Here is a 13,000-nt window from a genome sequence, read left to right on the forward strand (position 1 = left end):
CTCTCTCTCTCTCTCTCTCTCTCTCTCTCTCTCTCTCTCTCTCTCTCAAAAGATTTATTTATAGCCAGGTGGTGGTGGCGTACGCCTGTAATCCCAGCACTTGGGAGGCAGAGGCAGGCAGATTTCTGAGTTCGAGGCCAGCCTGGTCTACAGAGTGAGTTCCAGGACAGTCAGGACTACACAGAGAAACCCTGTCTCAAAAAAAAAAAAAAAAATTATTTATGTATTTTATATATATGAGTATACTGTGGCTCTCTTCAGACACACCAGAAGAGGGCATCAGATTCCATTACAGATGGTTGTGAGCCACCATGTGGTTGCTGGGAATTGAACTCAGGACCTCTGGAAGAGCAGTCGGTGTTCTTAACCACTGAGCCATCTCTCCAGCGCCCCCCCTTTCCTTCTTTTTTCCCTTTCTTTGTAAAGATTTCTTTCTCTGTACCTCTCAATACCCCCACTCCCTAACGTTGCGGGTTCTACCATTAAAACACCCAGAGCTCAGCTCCTCTCAGCTCCTCTCCTGTCAGGAATCCTGTCCCCAAGGCCATCATCTACCTCTGGATTCTGCAGCTGACAGAGGGAGTACCCTCTGACAAAGGGTCGGTGAGATGGCTGAGGAGAGAGAAGCGCTCACAGTCAAGTCTGATACCTGGGTTTGATCAACAGAATCTGCACGGTTAAAATCTACATTGTGCCCTGACTTCCACATGCATGTGCCACAGCACAAGTGCTCATGTGCATGCATACACACACGTACACACACACAACACACACACAAACACATATATACACACACAACACACATATGCAAACGCACACACATATATACACACACAAACATACACACACACACACATACCACACACACACCACAAACATACACACACATACTACACACAGAAATACAGATACACATATACACACAAAATCAATCTCTCTCTCTCTCTCTCTCTCTCTCTCTCTCTCTCTCGTGAAAAAATGTAAAGAAAAAATAGAGGGACTGGGTAGCTCAGGTTATAGTATCCTTGCAGGAGGATTAGAAGTTCAAATTCACCCATGATTATGTGGTGAGAGGCTAGCCTGTGGTGAGAGGCCAGCCTGAGATACACAGTTCTTGTCAACAAACCAACTAACTACCTAGCCAACAAAAGCACAGCTAGAAAGGCGGCCTGGCAGTTAGGAACCCTGACTGAGCGAGGCAGTACTCAGAAGGCAGAGGCAAGAGGATCTCTGTAAGTTTGAGGGAGTTCCAGGAAAGCCAAGACTACACAGAGAAACCCTATCTTCAATGACCCCACCCACTCATGCCCCCCCACCACAACCACAAAAAAAAAGCCTCTCAGCTAAGTTATCATGAAGATGAGAGCAGGATTTGAACCCCAGAACCTACAGAAGAAACTGGTGTACTGTGCTTGTAACCTCCCCTCCAAGTGGGGCAGGCAGAGACAGGAGGATTGCTGATTGCTCCCTGTCTTTCAACCTAGCCAAGAAAATGTGAGCTCCAGGCTGAAAGACCCTGCCTCAATAGAGCAAGTGTCTAGTAACAGGACACTTGACACCCTGCTCTGGCCACTGGAGGTACACACAGGTATGCACCCCCACCATGTGCACATATAGACTCACAGACACAAACAATAAATAAGACTTTTCAAAATGTCACTTCACAATCATGTTGACACTGGGGCCACTCACCCCACCTCAGTAAGTAGGCAGGTAGCATTTTACAGAGGAGGAAACGGAGACCCCGAGAGAAAACCTGACTTGTGAGAAACAGGAGCAGGACTTGAACACTCAGCCCTGACTGCCATTTAGGGACCTTCCCAACTTACTGTGGCACAGAGGACCCATTTGGGGAACAGACATTTGGGAAGTTTGTGATCTGACCCTGCCTTAGCAACGTAAAGAAATGAGTAACTCTGACAGGAACAAGTCTGAACAAATCTGTCTTGCTACAGCTGGAGCAGAGTGAGGCAGGGCACTCACTCAGAAAAGCTACAGTCAGTGACACCAGCTTGTGCCTACTGTCACAGAAAAGTCACAGCAGGCTGGGAAGGCGTGAGTGGGAACCACAGCAACCAGACTAAACACGGCTCTGGGGAACGAGCTGACAGTAGCAACTCAGGCCCTGTGTTTTTAAAGGCAGCCAACCTCAGCAAACCTTCCCACATCAACCTCAGAACAAAAGCCTTCTGCAGGTGAGGGAAGAGAAGCCTGGCCTCACCCTCCACAGCTGTGTGTACCCTGCCACTCCGTCTTAAGCACTCTTGCCTGTAAAATGGGACTGACACATGTGCTCAGGGTCCAGGGACAGAGGGAAAGCCCAGGATGTTTAACTCAGAGCTTGAGACAATGGTGGGTGTTTGTCATGGTAATCTCACAGCCCAGTTTTGATGGGGATGAGGCAGGAGAATTGCTGGGGTTTCCTGGCTTCCAGTCTAGCTGAGAAAATACAAGCCCAAAATTCAAGAAGAAACCTTTCTTGGAAGCAACGGGGGTAGAGGGAGAGTACAATGCTCAACTGGACTTTGCTTCTCCGGCTTACACATACACATACACACACACACACACACACACAACTTTAAAAAAAAAAGTCAGTGTTTAGTCAGCTACAGGCCTTTGATCCCAGCACTCAGTTGAGGCTAGTCTGGTCTACAAAGTGAGTTCCAGGACATCCAGGGCTACACAGAGAATCTTGTCTGGGTAAAGCAGTAACAAACAAACAAAAGACTACCCAGTGTCTATTAACAGGTGAAAAAAGTTCATTGGACAATCCATACTGTGAACTCAATCCAGCAAGAGAAACTGCAGCCCACAACAAGGTGAATGAATCTCACTGACAGGGACAGAAGGGAAGGGAGGCAGAAATGAGCCTAGCTCAGAGTGGCCACACAAGCCTGCATCCCAGTACCCTCAGCCTGGGTACACAGTAAGGCTCTTTCCTACTTCACACCAAACAAACAAACAAAAACAAAAAGAACCCAAAAACCACCACCAAAACCACAACAAAAACGATCAAGAAGAAAAAGTGACCGGGCTCTGTAGGGAGATGGGAAAGGCTTTGTGCATTGATGTCAGAGCTAGAATGGGCATGTTCACTGCTACAATGACGGACCGGCATTGTGACTTGTGCATCACGTTGTGTTTATGGGACATTTCAATAAACAAATGCTATTCAAACAAACAAGTGTCCTGGATCTGGCCCCTTGTCAATCCTTTCTTTCAGTTTCTGTGGATTCTCAGCTTCAGACACCAAATCAACCCAGAGAGCCCCTGCAAACACCTAAAGAAAGAAAGAAAGAAAGAAAGAAAGAAAGAAAGAAAGAAAGAAAGAAAGAAAGAAAGAAAGAAAGAAAGAAAGAAAGAGAGAGAGAGAAAGAAAGAAAAGAGAAAAGAAAACAGTACCTATGTCCGCATCAGCGGCCCCTAGAATCTGGAAAAGGCCAGAAATGGAACACTAGTGACCTATAAACTGGCTTTGGGAAAGAGACTGTCTCCCAAATATGGCTGTCTTCAAGAAGCCTGGTGCTTTTGGAGACTCTTGTTCTGGAAATCAGTTCCTTGCTCTAAGCTTCGGGTTCCCCACTGATAAAGCTCAGCTTTGCCTTCTTATACGCCGTCTTTCTTAGAACTTGCTGTGTAGACCAGGCTGGCCTCGAATCTGTCTCTGCCTCCTGAGTGTTGAGATTAAAGGCATGCAACAAAGCTATCCTTTTTGGTTTTTGAGACAAGGTCTTTTTATATAGCCCAGGCTGCTTCACTACAGAGCAGCCCAAACTGCCCTCAAATTCATGATCTTCCTGAGAGCTGGGGTTACAGTCATGTGCCAACATGTGCATTTGTGTGTGTGCATGTTTGTGTGTGTGTGTATGCGTGAGTGTGCGTGTTTGCATGTGTGTGTGAATGTGTGTAGTACTGTGGATGGAAGCCAGGGCCTCCAACACACCAGGCAACCACTTTACAATTGAGCCAAAGCTCTTAAGGGACAGGAGAAGGACAGTAACGCTCTGATCTGACATGGTTAAGTATTAGTCTGCGTGCATTGACCACATAAGAAACCAAAGCCACTTCAAATGTAAACCATTCAAAACCCACGTGGCAACCAAACTGAAGCTTTGGTTATAAAGTAAAAAGTTCCCTCTTATAAAAGGGTTCTGGGCCTCTGAGAGGGCTCAGTTGGCAACAGCACACGTAGCCAAGTCTGATCACCTGAGTTCAATCCCCACATGTCAGAAATGGATTAACTGTCTTCCACAAGTTGTCCTCTGACCTCCACACATGCACTGTGGCCCACTCTCTCACACGTACTAAATTATTAGGTAAACAAATGTGTAAGAATTCCCTTAATAAGTTATACATAATCTAACACTGACATTTTTGCCAAATTTAGCAAAATAATAGATTCAAACACTCTGAAAAGATAAATCCTCAACATGAGAGTCTTCCCAGTGAGATGGGGTGGCTCCCATCTGGCTTGAGTAATCGGGGCAACATGCGGCTGTGTCTGTGGATGCCATGCAGGATCAAGTACAATATCCCACTGAGTTGACAAGTGATTCTGGCCACCTCCCCCAGCCCCAGACCTACTTTACTGCTTTGTAGAAGAATGCCCAACACAGACCATATCACCAAATGGTCCTGTGAAAGAACCCATTCTTAAGTACAAAGGAGAGCCCAACTGCTCTTCAGAACTAGCTCAGGGACTATGAGGCTTTAGCCCTAGGTACCAGAAGAGGACATCGTGACCCCCTACTCCCACCCGTCACTAAAACATGGAACTGATGCCAATGGCTAGACATGGTCATGATAAGCCCCCTTCCTCTATGGATATAGTCAGCTAAAAAACAAGAAAACTAGAATTTCTTGAAGTTCAGTGGTCTGTAATAGCTAAGTATTCTAGCTGAGAACAGGAGCTATAACGTCTATAATCCCAGCACTGGGAAGGTTGAGGCAGGTTTATCTCTGTGAGTTCCAAGACAGCCTGGCAAGGCTGCATGGTGACTTCACAACTAGCCTGGGCTACAAAGCAAGTTTTAGGCTAGCCTAGGTTGTACTATAAGACCTTATCTCAAAACTAATAAAAACAAAGCAGGGTGTGATACAGCACACCTTTTATCCCAGTACTCAAGAGGCAGACTGATCTCTGAGTTCGAGGCCAGCCTGGTCTACAGAATAAGTTCCAGGACAGCCAGGGATACACAGAGAAACCCCATCTTGAAAAACAAACTAATAAAAACAATCATAACAATAATATAAATAAAAAACAGCTAAGTCTTCTACACGATCCGTTTGGATCCGTCTTTCTGAGCCTCATTTCCCCCTCTCCCTGGCAGAAATTGAAGTTGGCTGTAAGCAGTTTGTGTCTAGCATACATGAGGGCGTGGGTTGGATTTTCAACATGGACAAAAAAAAAAAGACCCTTTCTCCCACTGATCATTAAAGCGCAGAATGGAAGCTAGTGGCAAGGCACCCAACCAGCTTATAGGAAACCCAGGCACGATGTGTGCTACAACATAACACATCCATGCTGCCAGGAATCAGGAGAGTCAGAACCTGAGCTATTCCAAGGGAACTAGTGACCTCTTACGCACAGAAGTGGCTCACCACAGGAAAGTGTCACACTGCAGACGACAATGGTGTGCACTTTATGCAAACTGCAATTCAGTTAAGAAACAGGGCCTAGGTAGGTGAGGTTACATGCATTTCAAGACAAGGTCTTGGTAAGTAGGCCAGCCTGGCCTTGATCTCACAGAGATTTGTCCGCCTCTGCCTCTTGAGTGCTAGAATTAAAGGTCCAGGCTATGTAAGGCCCTGTCTCAAAAACAAAAATTCCTTAACTATAGGTATACAAGTCAAGTGTCAACTACTGTTCAGTGTGGCTATTCAGAGGTGACTGCATGCCACGTTCTTGTTGTTGAGGCAGAGTTTCAAACCAGACCAGGGCTGAGGAGACGGTTAAGAGCACTTGCTGCCCTTCCAGAGGACCAAGTTTGGTTCCCAGCCCCATGTCTGGTGGCTCACACCTGCCCTCTTCTGGCCCCCAATGTGCACCTGTGCTCACACGCACATACCATTTTTTTGTTTTGTTTTTGGAGACAGGATTTCTCTGTGTAGCCCGCTGTACCTCCTCTGGGCACACAGTCCTGGGTTATATAAAGAAAGGAAGCTGCGGCTGGAGAGAGGGCTCGGCAGTTAAGAGCACTGCCTGCTCTTGCAGAGGACCCAGGTTTGATACCCACACCCATGGGGCAGCTCATAACAGTCTGGAATTCTACTTCCAGGAGATCCAATGCCCTCTTCTGGCCAATGCAGGCACTAGGGAACTAAATGTAGTGTATAGACATGTTTGCAAGCAAAACACCCACACATATAAAATAAAATAAAATAAAATAAAATAAAATAAAATAAAATAAAGTAAAGTAAAATAAAATAAAATAAAATAAAATAAAATAAAATAAAATAAAATAAAATAAAATAAAAGTGTGTGTGTGTGTGTGTGTGCATAAGCTGAACAAGCCACAAGCTGCAATGAACAAATCAGTCAGCAGCGATTCTCCACGGTCTCTGCTTCAGTTCCTGTCTCCAGATTCCTGCCTCAATTTCCCTCAATTGGACCGTGACCTGGGAAGTATAACCCAAATAAACCTTTTTCTCCCTGAGCTGCTTTTAGTTGTATGTTTTATCACAGCAATAGAGAGCAAAACAGGGCACCATGTAACCTTGAGAACCACAGCTCAGATCTTTAGCATCCACGTAAACAACTGGGCAGATCGGGCAGGCTACCTGAAATCCTAACACTTAGGAAGCGGAGACAGAGATCCCAAAATAAACTGCTTAGCTAAGTCAGCACAATCCTGGATCAATGAGAGACCCAGCCTCGATACACACAGAGCAGCGTTCAACGTCAACCTCCAATCTCCACACACAGGCACATGTGCACGAATACCTGCTCACATACTTGCCTATACAAATGCAAGCTCACACATACACACACACTCCTGTGCGTCTATGACATGGTGGTGGCACAGACCCAAGGCTGTCCTCCTCCCCCAGCCTTTCATGTGCTGGGATTACAGGTGGGCAGCCATGTCTGACTTCCTATACGTTTTCTCCTCTTTGGAGAGAAGGTCTCACTAGTCAGACCAGGCTGACCTCAAACTCAAGAGATTTGTCTGTCTGCCTCTGCCTCCTGAGTGCTAGGATTAAAGGCACGTGACACCAGGCTACCATCACTCTTAACCCTTCACTGCCTGATCAGATGCTCCCCCAAACATCATCTCAGCCAGAGAGAACCACAAGGAACTTTAACCTTCCACTCAGCTTACCCACCAGGGCAACATCAACAAAGAATGTCTCTCTCTCTCTCTCTCTCTCTCTCTCTCTCTCTCTCTCTCTGCACCTGGGTCACCCTCTCGAACACCCTACACCTTCCAAACAAATTTCTCCCGGTTGTGTGACCCTGGGAAAAAGACTGTACAGCTCTAACCGTCAGACTTTAGACCTATCAGGTGCCAGTAACTTGACAGGTCATTCAATCAATCAAACATCCAATTCAGGATTTTGTGAAAACAATGAAAGAACAAAGGAGACTTTCTCTTAAATTAAACTTGGCCTGGTGTGCTGCACACAGTAGGTACTGGACAAATGTCCTCATCTCTCCTTTCTCTTACAGCCTCTGACTGTCACTCCTGAGCCCAGCCTTGTTCTTGCATTCTGCCCAGGTCATGACCTTGGGCACCCCCATCCCCCTAATGGAGACTTACCCCTTGAGAGTGCAGGTATTCCACAGTCTTGCTGATAGTGTGCAGGACAAAGCTGGCCTCCCGCTCGGAGAAGAACTTCTGCCGTAGGATCTTATCCAGCAGCTCCCCGCCCCTCATCAGCTCTGTCACCAGGTAGACGTGCTTACCGTCATCATACACCTGCCAGAGACCTCGCTGTCAGGCTGAGACACTCAGCCACCAGCACTCCAGACAAGCAAGCCTTAGGGCTGGCTTCTGCCACTCTTCGGTAGCCCTGCTGACCCACCACCCATCTGGGCTCCCATCTTGCTGGATGGACAGTGGGTGATGGCCTCATCTGTGATGGTCAGAGAATGCTGGAGTCCTCAGAGGGAGGGCTCAGAGACCCCTGCCTCCTCTCACATGTGTTGGGAAGAGGCCCCAAAGTAAAAAACATGGGGTCCCTCAGTCAAATCCTACAGTTGGGATTCCCAGCCCCAACTCTGATGATCCCTCTCCCACTCACGTCTTTCAGGGTGATGATGTTGGGGTGCTGTCCATACCGCAGAAGAATCTCAATCTCTTCTGAGGGATCTCTTTTGCTTTTGTCGATGACCTGAAGACACAGGGGCAAAGACCCATGGTCTGAGCCTACTACAGGGCCAGGGACAACCAGCCAGCCATTCATTCACCTGTCATAGTCCACGGACCCTCCCCATCATATTACCGCAGGTACAGTGGCCCCACGCCCAACCCAGGAGCCTTAGCCAAGATACAGTTCAGAGGCTCACCTTGACAGCATACTCCATGTTGGTGGCCTTGTGGACACAGCGCTTACACACAGAGTAGGAGCCCACGCCGATTGTCTCCTTTACTATGTAGCCATCACTGAAAACCAAGTTCTTCCCGTGGAGTTGCTGCAGAAGACACGAGCCAGCCTGACCCTGGGCGCTACGGTGCTGGGGTCATCCCTAACATCAGGCCTTGACTCGGCAGGCCTTGGCATGGCAAAAAGAGAAACAGTCACGAGGCCTAAGTGTTATCTGATCTGTGGGCCTCAGTCAAGAATCTGAGCCCTCTCTGAGCCTCCGTTTTTACTCTGCAATGGACACATTCACAGTACTCATTAGCCTCTGCATGGGAAGGTTCTAGCATTACAGATGAGGAAACTGAGCCACAGGAGCTGGTTGTCTCCTCTAGGGTCTGGTCAACTTGGCGGTTTTTGTTTGTTTGTTTGTTTGAGACAGGGTTTCTCTGTGTAGCTCTGGCTGTCCTGGAACTCAGTCTGTAGAGCAGGCTGGCCTCGAACTCAGAAATCCGACTGCTTCTGCCTCCCAAGTGCTGGGATTAAAGGCGTGTGCCACCACTGCCTGTCGAGTCTGGTCAACTTGTAAGGCAAGCCCAGGCTTGTGATGTTGAGAACTTCCTATCTATGTTTTTAGCCAATAGTCGGGGCCACTCGGAGACAGGTATCAAGGACTGTGTTTCACTAGCGGGTTTACGCATGAGGATAGTGAGGATCCAGGAGATTGGAAGTTGTATGGGTCCCAGAGAGGCTTGAGCTGCCAACTCCATAGCCTGTGTTCTCAGTTCTGTTTGTGGCAACAGAACAGTAGCTGGGCCCACCTCCCTTACCTGTACCACTGAGTGCAGGGGGGCCTGCGTGGCCCGAGGTTTGCTGTCATCCTCCATCAGACCAGTGGCCACAAAGCTAAAGCCACGGAACAGCTGATGGGCGCCAGCACTGGGGGGGATGCCTGGTGAATCTGTCAGGAGAGGACATGGGGTCAGGGGGTACCCTTGATGTCTCAGCAGGCAGCCCTGGAGGGAACATGTTTAAGGCCTTTGCCTATCAGTTAACATGTACAGCTCAGTGGTATAGCACTTGCCTATAATGGACAATGTAGGTTTGATTTCGAGCACTGCAAAGAAATACAGACACATTTACTGTTAGGTCTCAAAGAAACCTGGGACAAGTCTCAGGACCTGTGGCTCCTCCCAGGGCTCCGGACCCAGCCCCCACCCTAAACTTTTCCCTCTCAGGGCTGGGCTTTTGCTTTTCATCCCCTAGCATGATCCTATAGAACTCAGCTGCTTTGGCTACTCTGGTCTCTGGGCCTGGGCCATCCCTCTTGGCTGTCGGCTCCTCCCTTCCTCCCCTCCCCCTCTCCTCTCACAGTGCAGTATAGTCTGCCGGCCATGTTCCATCAGGACTCTTCCCTCTGCCTGCCTTCTCCCCTGTATCTACAACAAAAATCCCCTCTGTGCTTTAGGGGAGCCATGTCTCCTCTGACTTCACTTCTCATCCACTAAATGAATACGTAGCTGTGGATGATGCACGTGCCCACCGTCTCAGCCCTCAGGAGGCAGGCTCAGGAGGACTGCTCCAGATCGAGGCCAGTCTGGATTACACAGAGAGTTCTAAGCCAGCCTGAGCCACAGAAAGAAGTCCTGTCTCAAAAACTCCAAATAATCAATTAACGAACATAATATAGCCTTATTACGTGCTTAGACTGTTCCAGTCCTGTCACAGGAGGACTGTAGGAGCCCCACACCCCGCCTCCTGCTCAGGCCAGGCCCAGCCTCCTTCCAGCCTCTCACCTCGGGTCCATCCCCCTCTTAGGCCTATTCTCAGCACTGCTGGAGGGAAAGTTCCAACCAAGAAGTCTGGGGCTTCCTGTATTCTGCACTCATCAGGGGAAAGCTCACCCCATCCCCCAAGTCTGGCAAGTAAGGTCCATGAGGCCTCAGACTCTTTTTTCCCCTTTGCAACTCAGTCCTGATGAACTCCACACACTCAAGAGTGTTTTGGCGCCGCCACACTCACGGTTCCCCTGGATTAGAATACTCACCCCTTGTCCATCACTCAAGGCTTATATACCCTCCCCTGAGAAATGCCTGAGGTTGCTTCTCTGACCCTCTAAAATCTCCTTCCCGCTGACAGCCCGAGCTACATAGCTTTGTCTTGTTGACAGTCCTAGGTCTGTCTACACCACCATTCTCACTATGGCTGACACAGAGCAGGGACCTGGTATGGACTCGGCAGATAAATAAGAAGACAGACAGCCAAGAAGCGATGAGGTTCCAGTCAATAACAGTGTACAAGCTACAGAGAGAAAAATCAACCTCTAAGAAGACACCTCAGAACTAACACACAACTCCCTACCCACTGGCAGTATGTGGCTGGACGTCAGGATTCCCAAGCCCTCTCCTAGAAGCTGCCCACACTGGCTCGCTGGCGTCCTGCGGCAACTGGGGAACAAGTGGGTCTGTGACTCTCTGAAAATTCCGCACAAGCAAAAGAGGCCTAGCATCAGAAGCCAAGTCTATTCCCACACTCATCCAACCTGTGGGCACTGTCCCCTCTGTTCTGCCAGACTCTCTCCATCACAGGTTTGCCAGGTCAGATTCCTCAAGCCTGATGCAAGTGGAGGCCTGAAGTGTTTAGTCGTCCCACTGGGCTGGAAGATGCCTGGGGCAGGGGTCCTGATTTTTCTGTTGTGGCCTAAACCACCCCCACGTCAGTCCCTCACCTAGAAACAAAGAAGCCCACAGAAGCCCAGGGAGGTAGTCAGGTAGCATGAAATCAGGACAGAGCATGAATCCCATGGAGCCAGATACTGCCTGTCTACCTACACACCTGGGCTTCCAGAGTCCTTGATCACCTCTGTATCCCAGGGTTCCCACAAAGATCTGCTACCCAGCCTGAGACAGACAAGCCAGGTCAGGAACATACCCCTGGGTGTGCGCGAAGTGAACTCAGTATCAAAGTAGAAGGTGTCATCGGGCTGGGCCACAGCTGGCTTGAAAGGTGGCTTGATCTCACGACGGTAGAGCTTCTACAAGGTGGGGTATATGCTCTGATCACCATGGGGACCCCACAGCCTGCTAGCAGCCCCAGCAGGAAGAAGCTACATTGCCCAGTGGATAACAGCAAGGGAGAACGGCCTTCAAGGGCATGAAGTCGACCCTCCAAGGGCATTTTAAGGGCTTCTATCTCCCACACCTGAGGCCATGGTTGGCCGACGCCTCCTCCCCCACCCTTCCTGTGTCCATCACATAGCCACGGAGTGGACAGATTCACTCACATTCCAGTCAATGGTGGCATAGAAGATATGTCTCTTGATCTCTTCTGCTCCATCAGGGCCCGAGCCTGAAAGAAGCCAAATGAAGGTCCAACCTCAGACACCCATTCTGTCCCCCAAGCTCTGGACCAGCTGCTACAGTGGAGGGCGGCTTGGGCTCACCCTGCCCTGTGTCAGTACCCATCACCCTGAAGCCTGGAGCCCCCTCAGTATTTTCTACGTTATGGGGCCTCTGCCGGTGTGCTGAAGGAGGAGGGGCCCGGCAGGATGGACAACTTGTCATGCATCAATCATGACAGAAGCTGGACTTCTTTTGAGCTCTAACAAGGGCCTTCATCCACTCCTGCCCCAGGCCCCCTCTCCACCCTTCTCCTACTAAGGTCTTTATCTCTGAGACAAATGCTCATTCAATTCAACCCAGGGACCTGGACTGGACTTTAGCTGGTTGTGATCCAGATAAAGCCAGCAACCAAAAATCTCAGCCAGGACTGTATATTCCAGTGCAAAACAGGCACGTCCTTCTCTGACTCAAAGATTACTGATGAAGATCACTGTCTCCACAGACACAGGGAACCCGGGGCTCAGAAAGGTGGAGTCACCTGCCAAGGCGCAGGCTCATAACCTGTATTCAATCACTCAACAAATATTTACAGAAACTGCTGGGTGCCAGGCAGTGGGGACAGACACAGCTAGGACTGAGACCTTTCTCACTCCTAAGCTCACGCGCCTTCTCTTGAGCCAGCAACCTTGGCAGAGAAGCTGTGTGGGGGCCTGTGTCCTTGTCCCTGAGGGGGTATGGATGACTCAGTTCCTGCCTTTCCCCCACACACAGGTCACCCTCCCAAACCATACATGGAACCAGAAAATAGGGTGGCCGGCAGCATTGTCTGCTCACACAAAGGACAACAGCTCCTTTCAGCCCCAGATGTGGCCCTGTGGCCTAGGCTGCAGCTGTACCCTGTTCCCCACTGCCATGCCCCCTCCCCTGAGCTGGGGTTGCTTACCAAGCCGGTTGGCAGGATTTCTCTTGAACAGGGCCCGCAGGAGGCTCTGGGCTTCTGTGCTCAGAAACTGGGGCATGCCTAGTTTCGCCCTGGAAAGGCCACGGGTCCCATCAGGCCGAGCCCCACCCCACGAGCCCCAGAGCCCCTTCCCTTTGTCCAGGTCTCTTTCCCAGCTCAGGCCAGATAAACCAGT

The 13,000-nt window shown here is 49.4% G+C and overlaps 1 protein-coding gene across 4 annotated transcripts in view; it reads right to left on the minus strand.

The window, feature by feature from the left end:
• The window catches only part of Rps6ka1 (ribosomal protein S6 kinase A1), a 38,666-nt gene that overhangs the window by 3,798 nt on the left and 21,868 nt on the right, over positions 1-13,000 (minus strand). For all 4 annotated transcript variants that reach the window (XM_028759575.1, XM_028759576.1, XM_028759574.1 and 1 more), the window contains 7 exons: positions 12,808-12,896; positions 11,807-11,871; positions 11,455-11,557; positions 9,354-9,484; positions 8,510-8,635; positions 8,245-8,334; positions 7,761-7,919 (listed from right to left, as the gene is read on the minus strand). In XM_028759575.1, the coding sequence (XP_028615408.1) occupies positions 7,761-7,919; positions 8,245-8,334; positions 8,510-8,635; positions 9,354-9,484; positions 11,455-11,557; positions 11,807-11,871; positions 12,808-12,896 (763 nt within the window). The remainder of the gene's footprint in view (positions 1-7,760; positions 7,920-8,244; positions 8,335-8,509; positions 8,636-9,353; positions 9,485-11,454; positions 11,558-11,806; positions 11,872-12,807; positions 12,897-13,000) is intronic.

Source organism: Grammomys surdaster, unplaced genomic scaffold (genome assembly GCF_004785775.1).
Source record: "Grammomys surdaster isolate TR1022 unplaced genomic scaffold, NIH_TR_1.0 126313, whole genome shotgun sequence".
In the NCBI taxonomy this organism is placed as follows: Eukaryota; Metazoa; Chordata; class Mammalia; order Rodentia; family Muridae; genus Grammomys; species Grammomys surdaster.